The 20,217-nt window shown below is 40.1% G+C and overlaps 1 protein-coding gene across 2 annotated transcripts in view; it reads left to right on the top strand.

The window, feature by feature from the left end:
• Positions 1-20,217, top strand: part of PLEKHM3 (pleckstrin homology domain containing M3) — a 169,253-nt gene that overhangs the window by 31,073 nt on the left and 117,963 nt on the right. For both annotated transcript variants that reach the window (XM_063108411.1, XM_063108420.1), the window contains exon 3: positions 7,406-8,341. In XM_063108411.1, the coding sequence (XP_062964481.1) occupies positions 7,406-8,341 (936 nt within the window). The remainder of the gene's footprint in view (positions 1-7,405; positions 8,342-20,217) is intronic.

Here is a 20,217-nt window from a genome sequence, read left to right as displayed (position 1 = left end):
CTTTCCAGTAGCTTTACGTGTCCATGTAAAGGGACATCAATTAGAATAACACTTTTGGCCTCTATCCATTCCTTTGCATGCTCTGCCTCTGCGAAGGAGTAGTAACTTCTTGGCAAGTTTAGGAGAGGAACCAGAAGCAATAATTCTGGTCTGCTTCTCCAGATCTTCTCCTTCATGACATCAGCCTTTCATGGGCAGACCCCCAGGAGGGGAGGCCTGTGGTTATCCAGTGCTGCTTGTGACTTGGGGGTAAATCTGTGTAATCCTGGGGTTCTATTTGTTGCTCCGCACCTAAGCTGTATCGTCCTCCAGCTGGCTGATGTTTTGATCTCTACCTGTGTGATTACCGTCTGTCAATCTCAATTGGTTCAAAACTTGGGTGAGAAAAAGGGATGCTATTATTGGATCTCCTCAGGCCCCAACAGTATGTGGAATGGATTGCAATGTAGGTGGGAAAAACTGGAGGGATGAAAACCATGCAGTCATCACAATGTGAAGTGAAGTGGACCCAAATTAGGGTGACGAGGCAATGAAGAGAAAGCGGGACTTGTGAAAAGAAAAAGAAGTGCTGTGATTAGGGATAGGTGGAGTATATGGATGAAAGAAAGGGAACGTCTAATTAAAGACCCACCATCTGGAATGCCCTTCCTTCTTTCTACCTTTTCTGAATATCTAATTCCATCCTCTCTTCAAAGTCCATCTCAGATACTCAAGGACTTCTCAGGCAAAGATCTCTTCTCTGAGGTCCTAAGCCCTTTAGCTGTGCTTATCAGAAGGCTCTGAGCACTTGATATCTGATGTTGCAGATACCTTCAGACCTGTCTTTTCTCCCCAACTGGGCTCTAAACTCTGTTGATAGGAACTGCATCTAATTTATTTGGTATCTTCATATATTCTAGCTTAGTCTTTTGTTGATACATTCAACAGATATGCATGGAGCCAGCCACTAATATATAGGGGTCAGAGAGATATCAAGGTCCCTGCCCTCAGAAGAAAGAGATTTCTTTGAAGGAAATAAAGCACTCAGAGAGGGACCGAGAGGGGCTTTTTAACTAAGAGATGGCTTCACTGAGGACAGCACCTGTGAGGTGAAAAACTGAGGGAGGTGAAAAAGGCAGTGGAACTGGGGAGGGAAGTTCCGGATCGAAGGTCTAACAACTTCACTAGTATGTTCTTGACTTGTTCAAGGAACATAAGAGAGAACTATGGCTAGAGTGAGAGAAGAGATGTGAGATGTTATGAGATGAGGTCAGAGCAATAGACAGAGGCCAGTTCGTGGAACAGGAAGTGGAGGCATTGTAAGAATTTGTAATCTGAAGGAAGGCGACAGATTGAGCCATAGGAAAGTAGGATCAAGCAAATACTTTTTAAGTAGACATAACAAATCTTAGGATATTGGAAGATGGAGGAAAAGAGGTTCATAGAGGAAGAAGTGTAAGATGTTGTAGAGGAAGGGATTCTGGAGAAGTACGAAGGAATTTGGTACAGAGTAGGGGTGGAAGGGCCAGCTTTAGCAAGGAGGCAAGAAGTTTCTTCTTTGAGACTAAAAGACGAAAATAGGAAACATCTATTGAACACTTACATAGAGTCAGACATCGTTCTAAGAGCTACTCATTTGTTCCTCACAACAGTACAGTGAGGTGGGTACTATCATTATAGCCCCACTTATGGGGAAAGTGAGACTTGGTTAAGTAATTTGCCAATGGTCACACAGCCAGTAAGGGCAGAATTGGGATTTGAACTGAGGCTGTTTGGCTCTAGCAACTGTGGCCTTAACCACAGTGCTCAATGGCACTTCTGTAGTTGTTAGTGTGATGTTGAAGTGAGGCCTAGTGTAGAGCATATGAAGAAGCTCCCTGCGGTGCACAAGGAAAGACATGGTGGGATTAGGTATTTGAGGAAAGTTAAGATGGTAGGACGAAGCGTTCTGGGGACTGTGTTTGGAGTCCATTGAAATGGATAAAAGAATGAATTATCAGGATTAAAGATATGACAGAAGTTGAGCAATATGAATCTGTGTTTGCCCAGGTTAGCACTTCCGAATCTTGATCAAGAAAGCTAGGCTTAAACAGACAATATAGGTGACTGTCATGATACAGAATTGGTAATTAAATCAGGGAACTAAGAGAAAACAAGTTTTAACTATTGACTTCAGAATTTAGAGAAGAAAGGAATCCAGTGAAACAAGGAAGAAATTGTCAGGGGTAAGGTGGAAGGGTTTCACGATTGAAGACCCTCATGAGGGTGGAATGGAAGGTAAGTGAGGTAGACTGAGGAAAATGCCTGTGTAAAGAATGAAGGAGTACCAAGATGGAATCAATAAGTACCATATGACGAAGAGTCTAAAAGGTCTAGGATGTTACTGTTGTGGAAGAAAGAATTGGTCTCTGGAGTTAAAGAGGGTGAGGAGCTGTGTTGATAAAGATCCTAAAACCAGAGGGCAAAGACACTTCAGCAAAATCACAGTGTTCTTTCCCACTAAGTTCAGATGTGGTCTCAGCATTTCTGTCAATACAGAGTTCCAGGCAGTCAGTAGCAACCAATGAAAATTGCCTCCTGTCCCTGCTACAGACAGTGACAGAAAGGGCTGTTACTCTAGGCTGAGGACGAGTAGACCTGAGAGCGGGGCAGTCTGTAAGAGATGAAGTCCAGGACCACCACCCCCCACCCCCCCGGAATTGGAGTCAATGGCTGGAGTAGAGTCTTGAAGTCTAGAGGTTGTAAGTAATCCCAGAGGACCAGCAGGAGGGAGTGGGGAAGAGGGGGCAGGGGGGAGGGACCGTGGAGGAGGGAGTGGGGCCAGCAGGTGGTTGGATGGTTCTCAAGGAGCTTTGTGTCTCTGAGGAAGTCTAACCACATCAGCACAGTGTTATACTGTAGTATTATAAGTATTCCATCCACTTTCTACTTTGGCTTCCTTTCACATTTATTAATCTTGTTATAAGAACTTGTATTTCCTTTAAATTTTCCTAGATATTTTTGATTTGGAATATTGGCATCACATGGGCTTTTGAGTTCTTTGAAAGTACTGAAATATTGCTTTTTGTCTTCCATTCCAACTATTGCCTGATCTTTGGAATCCTATTCTCGTGAGTTCATTTCTTGTGCTGACTCAGGCAGTTCAGATTTTCTCGGTAAACCAGATTACCTAAATATTTCATTTATTGTGATCTGGGACATGATGTTTTGTAAAAAGGCAGAATTGCATGAAGTAACCAAAACGAAAGTACATATGGCTCATCATTATATATATGCTAATATATGTGAACATACGTAATTATTTTATCTATGCATATTTATAGAAAATTTCTAAATTGTTCATACCAAACAGTACACAGTCTGTGCAAGAGGATTGTGGGTGTCATGGTATGGTAGCAGAAACTTTTTTTTTGCTCTTTATATTTCTTACTGATTTTTAGGATAATTTTATTATAAGATGTAATAAATATTTGATGAATGTGAAACAGTATTCGAAATATAAGACAAAATGATATGACTCATCACAGAGATATAGCTATAGAGCTGTGGGGGTCGTTCAGAGGAGAATGGTTGTTTTCAACTGGAGGGGTTGAAGAAAGGCCTCAGGACCAGGTGAGATTTTATACTAACCCTCAAGTAGGATGGGAATGTGAACAAGCAGAGATGCAGCGAAATCTAGGCAGGTGGACCTGTTATAGGGATCTGTTACAGGTTCCAAAAAACTTAAAAGACATATCAACCGAATCAACATGTGGACCTAACTCGAACAAATAATCTGTGTTAAAGAAATGTTTGGAGAAAACCTGGGAAAATTAGATACAAACTGGGTATTAGATAAGGAATTACTAATTTTGTTGGGTATGAAAATAATATCATGTATATATTTTTAAGTTCTTTTCTGTTAGAGATATACCCTAAAGTATTTACAGGTGAAATGATAAAATGTCTGTGATTTGTTTTCAAGTATTCCAGCAAAAACAAAACAAAACAAAACAGAAAGCAAGAGTTGGAGAGGGGTGGGGGAGATTAAACAAGAAAGGCAGAAACTTGATGATTTTTGAAGCTAAGCAGAGTACCAAGTGTTCATTTTACTCTTCTGTGTGCCTTTCAGTGTTTGGAATTTTTCATAATGAAATGTTTAAGGCCAAGCTAAGCAGTATGAGCATTACTGTGTGGCACCCTGACACCTATGAAGGGTTTGGGCCTGAGGAGAGGCACGGGAAGGGCTATGAGAGACGCAGAAAGCTCAGCCTGGTGACAGTGCTTGAAATGGCCAGGACGGAGGAGGGCTAGACCTTTATGACAGTGGTGGCCATGAGGATGGAAATTTTGAGAACAGATAGAGGAAATAATGGCAAAAGAGGAACTCTTTGGTGGGTTGGCAGTACAGAAATGAGTTGGGTGCATGACAGGGAAAATTTTCTTCTTCCTCTTCAGCCAGTGCTATTATTGTCCTGAAACGACTGGGCACTGTAAGGACGAGGAAGAGAAGGAAAAGGGATCTTCTTTGAGAAGGAACTGAACCAAGTCTTCATACTAGCCAAAGTGGAAAGCAGTGCGGAAATGGAGAGTTCTGGGTTTTTTTCTTTTTTGTGAGGAATTTCTGTCTTGTTTCAGTATGAAATTCACAGGTACAGTGATTCATTTTGATCACCTGTCTCTATTTTCATTGCGGAAATGGTGATAATCTTATCAGTGGTCCTATCTGAATTCCTTATTCTGAATCTTGATTATAATAAGACTGAGATTATATTATTCATTTGTGAAATTGAACACTTTAAAAGAATATGTGGGGTTAATTAAATGAGTTGAAATAATATGGTCTGGGAAACAAAAGTTGAACTGTGGTAAATTTATGATGAAAGCTTTGATTTAAATATGTAACTTCTGATTTGTCACTAGTAAAAATATTAAAAATAAACTTCAGATCCAATGGAAAGTAGTAGTTGTTAGAGATTAAAGAGAAATGGTAGTTCTCCAGCCCTCTACAATCAAAGATAATTAATACTTCACACACCAAATATTAATAAGCTATGATATAAACAGGTCTTCCAGAGAGGAATAGGCACTCCAGAAAATTGTATCCTGATCACAATTGCTGTCTTCTTGATTCTTATTTTTCAAAGAATTGCACTCTAAACAGCCCATAAGATTAACACCCTTTCTTTTCTGTCTCAATTTAATATACCATTTAGAGAGGGCTGAAGCTAAGGTCGGGTAACAGAGATAAGAAATTTTGTTTGTTTCACAGCTGGCTGGTACAAGGATGGAACCCTTGACCTTGGAGTTACAAGGTGGTTCTGTAACCAACTGAGCAAACCGGCCAGCCCAGAAATTTTGCTTGTTTAGTGAGAAAAAAATGTTAGAACACAATGCATTCTTTACCCTTATTCTGCATCAGGAAGGTGAGGGAACTTTGAAGATTCCCTAGCAGGACTTCTCATTCAGTACCAAGCTGGCACCTCCCACCCTAAGTTGTATGGTCAGAAAGAAGTGAGGTTTTAGTCAGGTTTGAGGCTGGCTGGGCCCAATTAAAGTAAATTCAGGGTAGTTGTTGTAAAAAGCTCTCAGGGAGGTAAGAAGAGGAGAAGAAAATTCCTAACTAAAAGCAAGAGAGGTGGTTTTTGTTTTACTTGGGAACTCATAGCCGAACCGCTGGGTCACAGGAGGGATGGGGATAGAGGGACACATGGTTGTAAGTCTTATTACAGAAGAGGATGAACTGTCATCAGCACTTGATGGAAACAGGACGGGGAGAGGCAGCAGCAGTGTCTCTAATAGCACCGCCTCTCTTATTGCATTATCAGAAAAGATAACCTGAGAATAGGCATCCATTATCTCTTTGTACAAAGGGATTAGTGTGGGTCTCAAGAAATTAATGGCTTTTGAGTTGTGACAGAAATACTAATGAGTGTCAGGACCAGAGATGTAAAGCAGGTAAAACTGGCTTTTCTGTGCCTCTTTTCTCTCCTTTTCTCTGTTGGTTTGCTATTTTAAGATCTAGATCTATATTACTCTTTTTTTTTTCTTTAGCCAAAAGCAGAAGTCATACCCTGTGGGAGTGTGATTTGTCTTCTTTAGGAAATGACTCAATTAGTTTATGGCTATCTCCAAAGTGTGTCAGCAAAGAGACTGAGAAACATCTCAGAAATTAAAATCTCTACCAGGAAGAGTTCTTCCTCTTGCATAGATGTCATTTTCATGTCTGATAAAGTCGCAGGAAGTCTCTCAAGTGGCAGTCCCCTTTCATTAAAGTACTTGTTACTAAACTGGTATGTATTGCAGCTAATCATTGATTAAAGATGGCATGACTAGATAAACTCATGAAACAGAGGGAAAAGAAAAGAGGAAAGGAAGGGAATTGTACCTACTGTGTGCTAGGCATTGTGCTAGGAGCTTTATTTCTGATTCAACAAGTAATTATTAAGTACCTGCTATGTACCAGGCATTGGACTACATGCTGTGATAAAAGGATAGAGACCTCACCCCTGCTCTCAGTGGAGCTTATTGTCTAGTAGGGAAGACAGAGTTTATTAAAAAACAAACCTTAAAATTAATTTTATTTGTTCAAACATTTAACTGTTTATTTATTTAGCTATTATAATACAGTCTGATAAGGGCCCATGATAGAGGCATAATAATGTAGTAGGGATACCTGATACTGACGGGGGGGGGGGGGCCTATGTGTGCAGGTGAGGTGGGGGGAGGGGCTGGGTAGTCAGGACAGACTTCCTTTCTTGAAGAGGGCAAGTGTGCAGTTGCCGGTTGTTGGTTGAAGCAGTGGGAAGGAGCGTTGCAAACCAAGGGAACAGCATAGGCACTCTCAGGCTCAGAGGTGAGAGAAAGCTGCTGACTAAGCAGAGCCCTGGAAAGTCAGCTAGTCGACTCAAGCCTGGGGAACTGGTCACCACACCAAAAGCCCATGACCTGGCCTTGAGGACTGATGGGAGTGTCTGAGAAATGGTAATTTATGCTTTCTCCTTTCTACTTACCCTTCCTGGCTTTACCAACCTAGGGAAAGATAAGAGTATTAGCAGAGAGTTAAGTCAAGTGGAGAAGGAACGTTCTCTCATGTATTTGGTACTCTATAGAATGTAACCTAGAAAACAAGGAATCCTGGCAAGGTGTGATTGGTACTCATTGGGCGTAGCTAGTCACAGTTATTCTTGTATTTTTGTTTTCTGTGCAGACCTGTGAGTGTCTCGGTGTTGCATGCCCCCGTACTCTCGCATCTGTAATTCCACCCTAGTACAGTTTTTGAGACCCAAGACTTACCCCAGTTACATCTTGTCAATTAGGTACCATCTTGGAATTTTACCACTTCTCCTTTGTTTAGTTTGAACCAGAAGGATGTCAACCCCTGATCTGTTTGATTTCTTGTACCTACCTCCTCCTAGCCAATTAATACTTTCTTTTTTCTTTCTAGAACACAAGCAGACATTCCCGAACATTCTGAAGAAGGGCTACCTGGAGATTAGGAAGGACCATGACAGTTACTGGCAAAGCTGTTATGCAGAACTTTCACCCTACAACTTATACTTCTACAGCCTAGACAGTAGTGGGAATCAAAATCTCTGTGCCACATACCAGCTTTCACACTTCCAGAGCATATCTGTTTTGGGCAATCTTGAGGCCAGGATGGTAGATACTATTCTGTATGACAACACCCAGCTACAGCTAAAGGCAGAGTCACCATGGGAAGCTTTGGACTGGGGACAGAAGCTCTGGGAAGTTGTACATGCTGCTGTGCCTGGCTATGTGGGGCAGCAGGATGAGCTGGCCAACTCACCAGGGTTTGGCCATCATGTTGACTGTACACAGAATCGTTGTCTACAGAAGAAAGCCAGTGACCTGCTGCCACCATCCCCTGTCTTGTATAGCCCCAAACAGTACCAAAACATCCTCAAGTCAGGGACACTCTACAGGCTAACTGTCCAAAACAATTGGAAAGCATTTACATTCGTGCTGAGCAGGGCCTACCTTTTGGCTTTTCAGCCAGGCAAGCTAGACGAAGATCCCCTGCTGAGCTACAATGTGGACGTGTGTCTGGCTGTCCAGGTGGATAACCTAGACGGCTGCGACTCTTGCTTTCAAGTCATTTTCCCTCAAGATATTCTCCGCCTCCGAGCTGAGACCCAGCAGAGGGCTCAGGAGTGGATGGAGGCTCTGAAAACAGCTGCCAACGTGGCAAGAAGTTCAGAGCAAAACCTGCAAGTCACACTGCGGAACAAACCCAAGGATCAGATGGGTGGACATGAACTTGGGAAGCACAAACGTCAGTCTGTAACTACCAGCTTCCTGAGCATTCTCACGACTCTGTCTTTGGAACGAGGACTCACTGCTCAGAGTTTCAAATGTGCAGGTATGAAGCAAATTTTCAACCTAAAGCTCATTATAGAACAATCCTGAATCCCACAATTAGAATTCACTTAAAAAACCCCTCAGTACGCCAATCATAGTTGCATATAGAAAGCATTTCTCCTCCAAGGAGTTTGCTATGAAAACTTGTGTCAGTCCTCATACCATGCTGATAAAGTAAAGAGAAGCAGCTATGTTATACCCCAGTGAATCAAATGACTTGGCTGAAGCCTAACCAGAATAGAATTTAGGCTCCCTGAGTCAGCTGTGATTCCATTCCCTCTGTCTTCTTGAATAAAGGTCACTGTCAATATGGATGTCACAGATTGTCTCATAAGAGGCATTCAGGCCCAAAGCTGACTGCTAACACTCCTTGGGCAAGGCAAATGTCCAAAGTCAGTAACTGTCACTGATCATGACCTTGTCAAATCCTGTTAAGGTGCAACCTAGAAAGTCAGCCTTGACAGAAAATGTGGAGGTGGCTAAAAGCCAGGTAGATCATGATTCAGCAGATGACCACTGAGTCACAATGGGCCTGGGCCTCATCATGGGGAAGCAGGGGCTTCTGGAACTGCCATGTAAGGGTGACACCCAAAGTGGAGTTCAAGACCAATAATCTCATTTCTTAAAACCTTATTACTGTTTCTTTCCTCTATTCCCTATGTTTCCCACCTTCCCCAAAACAGTAAAATAGAAAGAAAAAAGCAAAATAAAAATCTCACTAAATCAGGGCTATATATCTACTATAAACTAATTCAAAATGATTTCCCTTTTAGTAAATCCCACAATTTGTGACAATTGAATTACCAAGAGGATAGCTTTAATGGGAAGCCTGATTTGGAAGGTTTTAAAGTCTACTAATTTAAGTTTGTGTTTAAAAATGAACAAGAAATTCACCACCAGGCAAAATCAAATTTTAAATTTTTGTCCTTGCTCCTGCATGGAAAAAAGCCAAATAGTGGTGGCACAATGAAAACCCACATTTTGAATTTATGGTGATAGCCTTTTCTATTGAAAAATAACTTACCTAAAGAAGGGATTAAGTAAATTAACCCTGCTTTGCCCCAGGGCCTCAGTGACTATGGAGCAGAAACTTACTGGGTAGATTGGAGAGACCAGAAATACTGAGCCAGTTAAGAAGCCTTAGCAGGTTATGTGTATTTATCTGCAGGTGGGAAAGACCTTGTGTTGTCAGCCAGCTACTTTTGGAAAATGGTTTTGAAATAAGGAGACACTAGTTTTAGCACAATTTTTAAAAAAATTATTGACATTTCAGTGTCTTATTATACTAGTGCCATATATTATATTTCAAAGTTCAGGCATTCAACAATAATTTACCAAGTGCTTATTCTGTAGACATCCTGGAATTATAGTATACTTTTGTGGCTTTAGATTGCTGATAGGGTCAACAAATCTGTTGTGTTAATGGAATAAGGACAACAGCTCAGCTTTTTTCTCAAGGTAGAGACCGGAGCAGCTGAATCAAGAAACTTCATACTAAAGGGGGAAGAAAAAGCCTCAGATGTTACACAAAGGTTGTCACCTAGTTGTTGCCTAATTCACCTTCCTCTCAGAAGTTTGCTTCCTGGTGGAGTGCATGTTGCCCACCTTCTGTACTGTAGCGTTCCTAGCACTCAGGAAGGAGAAATGTAGGTAGAGGGTACCATTCAGCAAGCCCAGTGCATCCAACAGTTGGAGAAATGAAAACAGGAAAAAGACAAAGTAAATGGAAGATGCAGGGAGAAAGAAAGAAAGTAGAAGTAAGAAGAAGGAAAGTGTTACATAATGGGCAGGAGTCAGACTTTCTGGCAGCGGCTTCAGGTTCTGTGTGAAAGGATGCCTCCCATTGCTTTCTAAGTTTGGTGCTCACTAAAGTAAGTGGTTGGAGGATTGATTGGGGAAGGGCAGTAGTAGGGAATCCAGAGGATTGGCTTTGCTGGGCTTGGTTTTTATCTTTGGTTTTGAGTTCTAATGAGGCACAGGTAGGTTTCTAATCTGGGCTGGAGAGAAGTCAATCCTATTTTGTACAGTAGTGTGGCAGATACCAAAGCAAAAAACAAAAATTTTTTCATTTATATGCCCTCTTCCTTCAGAAAATGCTACTTCCAGTTGCATTGTAATACTTGAGGTTTACCATGTTGCTTTTCATTCTTTTTAATACCTGTGCGGAGAATATTGGTTTCCTATCCCAGGTAGGAATACTTCATCTCCTGTAGGGGGCAGAGTCTCAAAGGAAAAAGGCAAAAAACTTGTTAAGCAGACCTCTGAATGTTTTTTAAATAACTTGGGAGGCTGTTTGTTATGTCAAAGATTATTATAGCAGATGGAACTTTAAAAATTGATCTGTGTTTCTCACAAACACAGTTCATCTAAACCGGCTGCTTCTTCCTTTTGTATCTATGTCCTCTAACTTTGCATCTTCATAAAAACACACATTCAGTGAAAAGCTGTTTGCATTGCATGTTTACTTTCCAAAATGCCAAAAAGTCCAATACACTGTTTTTAGTGAGTTTTGGCTTTATGTATTATTTTAAGGAGAAGCTAATTCACTGTATTTCATGGTTTTAGTGTGCCTTTTTAGGCTGTAAGTTTTTTATGTCTACTTAGTCCCTCTCCCTTTAAATAATATTTTGGATGAATAAACTTTAAAAGTGGAAGATTGTACCAAGTAGCTCTTTATTATGATGTCATTCATTTGCTACTCAGGGGAGCCATGAATGTTGGTTTTTAAATCTATAAAATAATACAGTTGGCCTTATTTCACTAAATTCTATCTGTAGGTGATGAATTTTCTATATCCTTCTTTAAAACTTAAAAGAGCCCCTCCGGAGAAAATGGACTACGACTATCCAAAAATGCCCAAGGTTATGGTTTTGAAAATGTTTATTGATACATAACTATATTTCTTAACATGTGCTTAGACTTTTGATAAATGTGTTTGATTATGTGTCATTGTTCCATGGCTTCCTCTCAACTCTGTGGCTGCCCCGTGTTTAGGAAGTCTCAGCTACAGTGCTCTTGTTCCTGTTTCTGGAACCTACTGTGGTCATGCCTGCCTCCAGGGCCTTTACACTTACTGGTCCTACTTCCTGAAATTTGAAAATTAAGGCCTTTCATTCATTCTAAATGAGTCAATGCTGCAGGAAAGCACACATGGGCCCTGCCTTCGTGAAATTTGCAGTCTACTAGGGAAGATAGAGTTTAATCAAATAATCATATCAGTGAATGTCAAATGACAGCTGTGACAAGAACTCTAGAAATGACACTCATATTGGATTAGAGAATTGTTAGAGGTGGTGCCAGGTAGAACTACATGAAACTACAGATCTTCAATCATTTTTGACCTACCAAAAAAAGGCAGTTGATAAGGTTGAACCTAATGTTTGACCTTAAGTCACAGAAGTTTCTTGAGCAGAGGAGCACATGATGAGAATGGTGTTTAAGAACAGTTAATTTGATGGTGCTTTAGTACAGCTTTGCCAGAACGACTCATTTTCTGTAACAGAAAATGAGGTACACATCTTTAGTGAAATTACTGGATGAAATTCAAAATTATGTTTAGCAATGAGGAATCTGTAATGTTAAAATATTAATGTTAAAACAAATGATTATTCATCTTATTAAAATATTTATGAAGTATGTACCTGTAAGTGGTTCTAAATTAGGGCATTCTCAGAATGCTGTGTAAATTAGATAATAGAGCAGCAAATCTGATTTTTTTTTCCTTAGGAATTTGACATGTGTACCTATCTATTTACATTCAATAGATACATTGAATGTTTTCTTGCCACTAGCACACACAGATATTTTTCCTGTAATTTCCCAGCAATCAAGAAATGTAGCAATTGAGAACTATAATAAAAGGGCCCAGGGACTTGTTCATAGCTGTCACAAGAGATGTATTAGCTCACTTTTGAAAGGTGTTCCTTGTGTGACTGTTTTATAATCTGGAGGTGAAATTGGATGACTTACTGTGGGACAGTGTTTCTGATTCTGAACTGAATTTGAACATGTTAATGGAAGAGACAGCAAGAAAAACTGGGCCTAGGGAATCCCCGGTACCATTTTCATACTGTCAGTTTTTACGGTTTTATTCCTTTGGCTGCTGTTTAACCTCTTGGGATTGCTGTTGGTAATTACATCCCTCTGGCATTAAGAGCTTTTTGCTTTCCTTTTTTTTTTCTCTACAGCCCAAGGGAGGAGTAAACCCGGGGGTGGGGGGGTGGGGGGGGTTGCTGTGAATTCTTCAGCCATTTAGTGCAAATTCCTGTAATTACCGGCATTGTGTCTTCCCTGAATGGCACATAATACAGCAGAAGCCATTCCTAATTGAGACCTTACAGGAGGTACAAATCCCCTCTTTGTTCAGCCTGACAAATTAGTGCCAGAAAGTGGCAGGGTCCGAGTAGGAATCAAAGGCAAGAAACACAAAGATGGAACTTAAGGCTACAGTAATAACCCTCTCTTGTCCTGAAGGGAAAAAAAGTAATGACCAATGAAAAATGAAGGTTTTTTTTGTTATAAATTCCCTTGACATGACAGCACCTCGGGTCTGCTCTATTTATTTAGCAAAAGTGATTAAATAGTAATACAACAGGGCTGCCGATTGTTTCCCTTGGTGCCCCCACCTTACAGACCCCTGCTGCCTTGGCTAATTGATTGACAATGAACCTCTGATAAAGAAGTATGTTGTTAGGACCTGAGGTGGGGGGAGCATTTTTCCCCCTCTTTGTGTGTCTGAGTGTGAGAGCGTGTGTGTGTGTGTGTGTGTGTGTGTGTGTGTGTATGTGTATTTCATTTTTGTTTGAATTGTACTCTAGTTTGTCTTTGCCCCAACCCACCCCTTCTTTCCCCCTTTTCTCTCCCTTGCCTTATTGTCCCCCAGAGCTTTTCAGCAGTTGCTCCCAGCTGACATTCACAAACAGGTAGAGGGGAATCAGAACTGCAGTGCAGGCTTTTCACAAGTTTATCTTTGAACCGAACTCCCCCCATCTCCCCCTGCTCTGTTTGAGGCAGAACAGCAGTGTGAGAAGAGAGAAGAGAGGAAAGGGACTGATTATTGGTACTTTAAGACCAGAAAGGTAGTTTTTTTGGTGAAATTCCTTGCTCAACTTTTTAAAAATCTGTGCACTAATAACACTTACATGTTGGGGGGAGTTGTAGAGTAAGAAATAAAAATTCCAATTTTTCAGTCTCCCCTCAGTTCCCAAGAAGCCAAAATTGATTATTTGAGGATAAAATCTGGCTGCTTGTGGTATAACTCAGTACCCCAAGGATGCTATAAGTTGTAGGAAGATTACCAAAGGCCTCTAGGTTATATACGCTCAACAGCTAAGCTGAAGCTAAATCCCTAATTTGACTCTGTTAACAGCTGCAAAAACAAATCATTTCAAGCGCCTATGAAAGCAAAATATATTAAACAAACAGTATCGACCTTGTTAATACCATATGGCATTTCATGTGATAAATGAGGGTGTATTTCTGGCAAAGTCTTGTTTTATGGCATCGTTTAGACATAAAGGATACCTTTACCCTAGCAATACAGGCATCCCTGATAGAAAGTATGGGGTGGTTAATTATTCATTAAATAGCTGCCAGTCTTGGAAGTAAGCAATATTTCTGTGTTGGGCCTAGTTAGTTACTTATTGGCCTCAGAGTAAATCATGCAGAATAGCAATTCTTAAAAAAAAGAGAAACTGAATTTGGCAGCTGATTATGCATGGGAGTTTACCTAAAAAAAGATCTGTTGGTTTCTAAGTGCCAAGAAGGACAGTTGTGTATTATACCTTTTTTTTTTTTTTAAAGTTCTAGGGTAGCCAAAATCTATTTTCATTTCCATGTAAATAATTAGGGGGTCCTTTAGTAGCCAGCGTGCCAGATCTTCTAAGGAAATGAGAGATGGAAACAAAAAGAAATTGACTTTGCTTGATAATCTCTAATTCTTATCTTGACTGCTATTTTCAAATTTGTCTCCCACTTGGTAGGAATAGTAATAAGATGAAGATTTATTTGAGTTAGGGAACAGGCAGGTAGCCAATAGGAGAAGGAAAAGATAAGGAAGAAAAACTCAGATATGACCCCTAAAACATGTAAATAGCTAGGATAAATGAAAATCATTTGGTCCACGGTTGCCTTGTCACATTTTATTGTCTAAGTCATCTCGTCATTGAATGTTTTGGGTTGTTGTCTCCCAGAGCAGAAATCCCTAGGTTTTTTTGAGTGTGTGTGTTTGTACTAAAGGGCTAAATCTTATTTCCCCAACCTTGAATATGACCATAGAGGAGTTGTTGATAGTAAAATCTTGAAGCAGAGTTTTCATGGAGGTTTCATTTCAACAAGCATTTATTAAACCCCTGGTGTGTGCTACACACTCTCCGCCAGGCACCTTGGGATGTGCAAATAGGAGTGAGGTGCAGGCTGTGCTCTTCAAAGATCTATAGAAGCCTCTCTCACCACCCCCAAAAAAGGATATGGAGGGCTTGAAGGAGGTAAACAGGAAAATGAAACTGGTTGACCAGGAGTCAAGCCCTCATGGCCACTGGCTTGGAGACATTCCTGACTCTGCTTATGTCAGGGAATCCCTGTTCTAGAGAATTTGAAAGCTAAAGAGCTACGGTGGCCCCCCATTTTAAACTTTGTCCTTATATTTTTCACAGAAACTCAGGGAAAATCTCCTTGGCTTTTACTACCATCTGTCAAAGATAAGACTTGAATTTCTGTTGTGTGTTCATTATGTAGTATGTTCTATGAAAGATACAGGAGAAGTGCAGTGATGGTCTGGAACCCCCAGGACTTTATAGTCTGGTTGAGAATGTACAAAGGAAAATGAGAGATCCTAGATAATCAGGTCTGGTCCATGCTATATAGCACTTCGTACTCAGAAAAGTATTTGGCAAAACCCTCAAGACAGAAATTTTAATTATCAGAGATTATAGTTATGGTGTTTTGTGAATGATTGGCAGTTTTACCCAAGGTTTGTTGACTAATGGATCCCTTCCAGCCTAGAAGGTTGTCAGTAAAGATACTTGATAAAATGAGAAGCAGCATAATTTAGTAATTAAGAGCAAGGACTCTGGAGCCAGACTGCTTGGGTTTCTAGATCTGCTACTCACTATCTGTGTGACCCTGGGCAAATTACTTAATCTCTCTGAATCCATTTTTTCACTTCAGATGTGGGAAAATAATCACATCTACCTTATTAGTTTGCAGTGAGAATAAATTGAGTTAAAGGGCTTAGAATAGTACCTGGCACGTAGTAAGTGCTATATAAGGGTTAGTTATTATTAGTATTTGCCCACTTATGACAATTATCACCTACATAAAGATAACATAGGCATTCTTTAAAAATTTGCAACTATCACAAAACTACATTGGACAACTAATATGTTGAATGATGGAATTGAGATTCCGAAATGTGAGCTAAAGGAATGGGTCAAAACAAACAAGATGAGATTTAGTAGGAGTAAATAAAATAGATAGTTCTATACTTTTATTCAGAAAATTAACTGCGAAGATAGAAGCTAGAGGAAATCTGACCTAACAGCAGCCTATGTGGGGGTATAAATGGGGCAACCAGGAAGCCATCACTTGTGCTGCTGTGGCTACATCAAAAGCATTCACAAAAAAGGCCCAGAAAGAAGAGGTAATATCTTCACTGTGTTCTGCCCTGGCCAGAGCACACCTGGAAATTTCTGTTGTGGACGCTGCTCTCTAAGAACAATCATCCACATCTACTGATGTGTGATAAGATAGTGAAGTGACTAAAACCATAGCATGCAAATAAATGTAACCTAGAATAGGGTGGACACAGGTATTGTCTCCACATATTTGAAGACTGCCACTTAGAAGAGAAAATCGGCTTACTCTGTGTAATTCCATTGGTCCATGTAATAGAAATACCCAGAGTGGATTGGATTTTTTTTTTTTATTTAAGAAAACTCTATGGCTGTGGGTGAAAATGAATAGAATGGCAAGAGGCTTGGCCAATAAAACTAGAAAAACTGGAATTTTAACCTTAAGACAAGTCGCTTAACTTGTCTGATCTAGAGTTTTCTCATCTGCAAGATAAAGAGATTTATTCTTTCGGCCCTTCTGCAAATGTTTATTGAAGCCCTACTATGTGCTAAGCACAATGCTTGATGCATAGAGAACAAGACAATCCCATTATGTATCCTCACAGAACTTGAAGAATTGGAAGCCAGACAGGTAAATTAAATAATTATAACACACAGTTGAACTTGAAGGTCTTTTACTTTCCTTCCAACTCTTCTATCTGTCTGGCATATTTTAAAGGGAATGGCCTTGCTCTATGCGGTCTCTTTTATCTCTTATTCTGTGATTCGTTGAATGTCTATAGAAGAGTAGAGAAAATGAGATTAGTGTGGCCCTTCATTTAAACCTCATTTAATAAGTAATACTTTTTTCCTTTAGAGAAGAGAACTTAAACCATAGAAATATCAATTGACTAAGAAGACAGGAGATGGGAATCTTTTTCCTGGCTCTGATGTCTATCGTTGGATAAATTACTTTACTTTTTACTCTTTTTTCAGTCTAGGAGTCTAGGTCCTGGAAATAATTTTAAATGAAAATAAATGTATAAGAAAAATATCAATACACACTGAAATAGTAATGTGAGTCTATGAAAGAAGTATGTTATGTAACTTGTGTTTTAAGCTATTTCACATCCTAAAATTCAAAGAGATTTGATCACTTTATGTAAGTGGGCCGTTTGATTTTATAAGATATAAATTTGCTTTTTTGATTTATTCCTGGTATTCTCATCATAGAAGTCACATGTTGGTCTTTGATATGTTTCAGAAGAATAAAATCATTTTGAATTTCACAAGATATGGATCTTTTGATAGACCTTCCTGAACTTCATAGGCCATAGCTGTGCTGTCTTTTTTTTTTTTTTTTAAGCCGTTCATTTCTCCTAGTCTTTGTTGCTATACTTTGGTCTGGAAAGTTCTTGTCCCTTTTTGTAGCTTCCTTTTTGGTTAACATTGTTCTCATCATGTGTTCATTTCCGGCTTAACTTCTGAAGAAAGTGTTAATGCACCATTGGACTCCACATTGACTTAAAAGTTTCTATTTACTGACTTTCACTGAGAGAAAAATAGGTCTAGGTGTGGTTTTAGGATAGACTGGGGTAGATCAAGATTCTCCTTAATTTCTAGCTAATTTCCTTGGAAAATTACTAAGCTTTTCATGGACTCCTAAGACGAAAAGCTTCTAAGAGGTTTTCTAAAATTCGTTATACTGCCTGAGGGCAGAAACATACTTAAGTGAAAAATTTGCCATTTTTAGATACATCTTTAGATAAGGATATCTAGTAATATAGAAATACCAACTTATTTCTTGCATTAATATTTTCATTCATTCATTCATTCATTCAACAAACATGGGGTACTTAGAGTACCAGAAATTGAGGCATGGGGTTAAAGTAAAAGTTAATTTTCTAGTAGGAAATATGCCTATATGTATGCCTGTATGTCTTTACACTTTGAAATATGTTAGCACAGAAAATGTTTCAGTTAAATCACATTAATTAAAAAAATGAAGAGCGTGAGCTCCTTCCCTGTTTCGGGTGAAAAATGGAGCACAGCCACAAAGCAGTGAACTGTGAGATCAGGGATGACAGCCAATGTTTGCGCATGTTTTCTACGTATGGTTCTGGATACAGCTCTATTTTGTACTTGGTTGAAGACCTCTGGGTGTGAAAAATCCTTTCCACTCTTAAAGACTTCTTTCCAGGCTTTTCTTGACCACCTCCTCTACTCCTTCCACTCTAATGCTCCAGGTACAATCAAACATTCCTCCTTCATGACTCCACCCCCCTCCACTCTCATGGACTCTTGTCATGGACGTATGCTTTGTGTCTTACTTGTCTGAGGGCCCTGAGCACCCCAGGATCTCTTAAAGTGTGGTCTGAGCACTATTTGCCTCTCCCACCACTACCCCCAACTCGTTCTTCAGGTCACTACTTAAATGTTACTTTCTAAAGAACACCTTCTCCAACCCCTCCAACTGACTTAGGACCCATTAAATTCCCTTCACTATAGTGCTGGTTTAGAGCCTCTTATTTTAGTACTGGCCATAATTGAGATCATATTGTCACTCGTGTAATTGTTTATTTAGTGTCCATCTCCTCTACTTAACCGGAGATGTCATAATGACAAGGGTTGGTCTTGTTCATTGTCATTTCCCTAGTTCTGCATGTGACCCACAGTAAGTGCACACTAAATATATCTGGTTGTCTTCTGTTTTGAACTTCCCTCCCCACTCCCACCTTTGGGTTTCCTGCTTTCACCATCTTTTCTAAGAACTCTAGGTTGGAGTCATCTGCAGATAAAATTAACATGTTCTCTACTCAGTCATCTAGGTTGTTTAACAATATTAATAGATTATGAGCCCAAAACTTACCCTTTTGGCAAACCAGTTGTGATTTTGCAAGTTTCCAGGGTTTTTTTTTTTTTCAAATTTTTGACTACAGGACCTCTTAGAGCCTTTATTACAGTAACGTGAGAGATAAGTATGCAACGTTTCCAAACTTACTTAACCATAATATCCTTTCTTTGCTGGACTAAGATTTCTTAAACATAAGGTACAACCCCGTGGCTGGGCACTGCACTGTGAGTTTATTGACATATTTGTGCATATTCTGTTTTAACCCTAATTGGTGTACTGGAATTCAGTTCTAGCAGTAACTACCTAGAGTTAGCACAGACCTCACAAGTTAAGTGCTCAGTCCTCCATGAGACTTCTCCCACTTCAGATGCCAGCTGCAAATTTAGGGGTTCCCCAGGCCCTGACTCACTCTGACTGACCTAGAAATTCAGGGGTTCCCACAACCCCCTCAGATTTGATAATTTGCTAGAACAACTCACAGAACTCAGGAAGTGCTATACTTACAGTTTTATTATAAAGGATACAAATCAGGAATAGCCAAAAGAAGAGACTCAGAGGACGAGGTCTGGGAGGACCCCAAACATAGAGCTTTTGTGCCCTCTCCCTGGAGTTAGGGCTTGCTACCTTCCCATGATATTGATGTGTCCATCAACAAGAAAGCTCCACTGGACTTCAGTGTCCAGAGATTTTACTAGAGTGTCATTATGCAGCCATGGCTGATTGTATCATTGACCATGTGATTGAAATCAATCTCCAGCCCCCTTCCCTTCCCTGGAGGTCAGGCTTGCTCAAAGATCCAAACCTCCAACCATGTGGTTGGTCTCTGTGGTGACTATCCCCTATCCTCAAGGTTTCTAGTGTCCAACTATGAGTCACCTCAGTAGCATAATCTCAGGTGTGATCTAAGTGCCCCATGAACAACAAAGACACTTGGGGAAATTCCAAGGGTTTTAAAAGCTCCCTGCCAGAAACCAAGTACAAAGACTAGACAAGTTCTTTATTATACAGTAGCACAGGACATTCAATGGGCTGTTTTCACAGCAAAAATGGAACCTGGATGAAAAGAGGATGAGTGATATATGTGGTTGCCCCTAAGGGATTGAAGAAGCCTCAACCCACTCACTCTGTTCCCTCACTTCCGATCAGCTACTGGAGGGCCACTTTCAGCACTGACTACACTCACCTGGGGAAGAGAAATTTCTGGTAGTAACTTCCTGGGTGCTCTGGGACCAAGCACCTGCCAAAGCAGACAAGAAACTAGGTGGCTCTGGGCTGCCCAGCCTGACTGCCTTCCTCCCAATACCCCAGCACATGATGGTGGGGTGATAGGCACATTCAGTGACTTTGTGATCGTCACTCTCTAACCTAGATTCCACTCTCAAATCTTGGTTTAAAATAGTGTGTTTCCTTTTTTAATAGATATTATAAAAGTGAACAACAAAATTAATTTTATTTATTACCTTTAACTGAGAA

The sequence above is a fragment of the Cynocephalus volans genome, chromosome 1 (genome assembly GCF_027409185.1).
Source record: "Cynocephalus volans isolate mCynVol1 chromosome 1, mCynVol1.pri, whole genome shotgun sequence".
Lineage (NCBI taxonomy): Eukaryota > Metazoa > Chordata > Mammalia > Dermoptera > Cynocephalidae > Cynocephalus > Cynocephalus volans.
The sequence above is the reverse complement of the archived record's forward strand: the minus strand, read 5'-3'. Positions and strand labels throughout refer to the sequence as shown.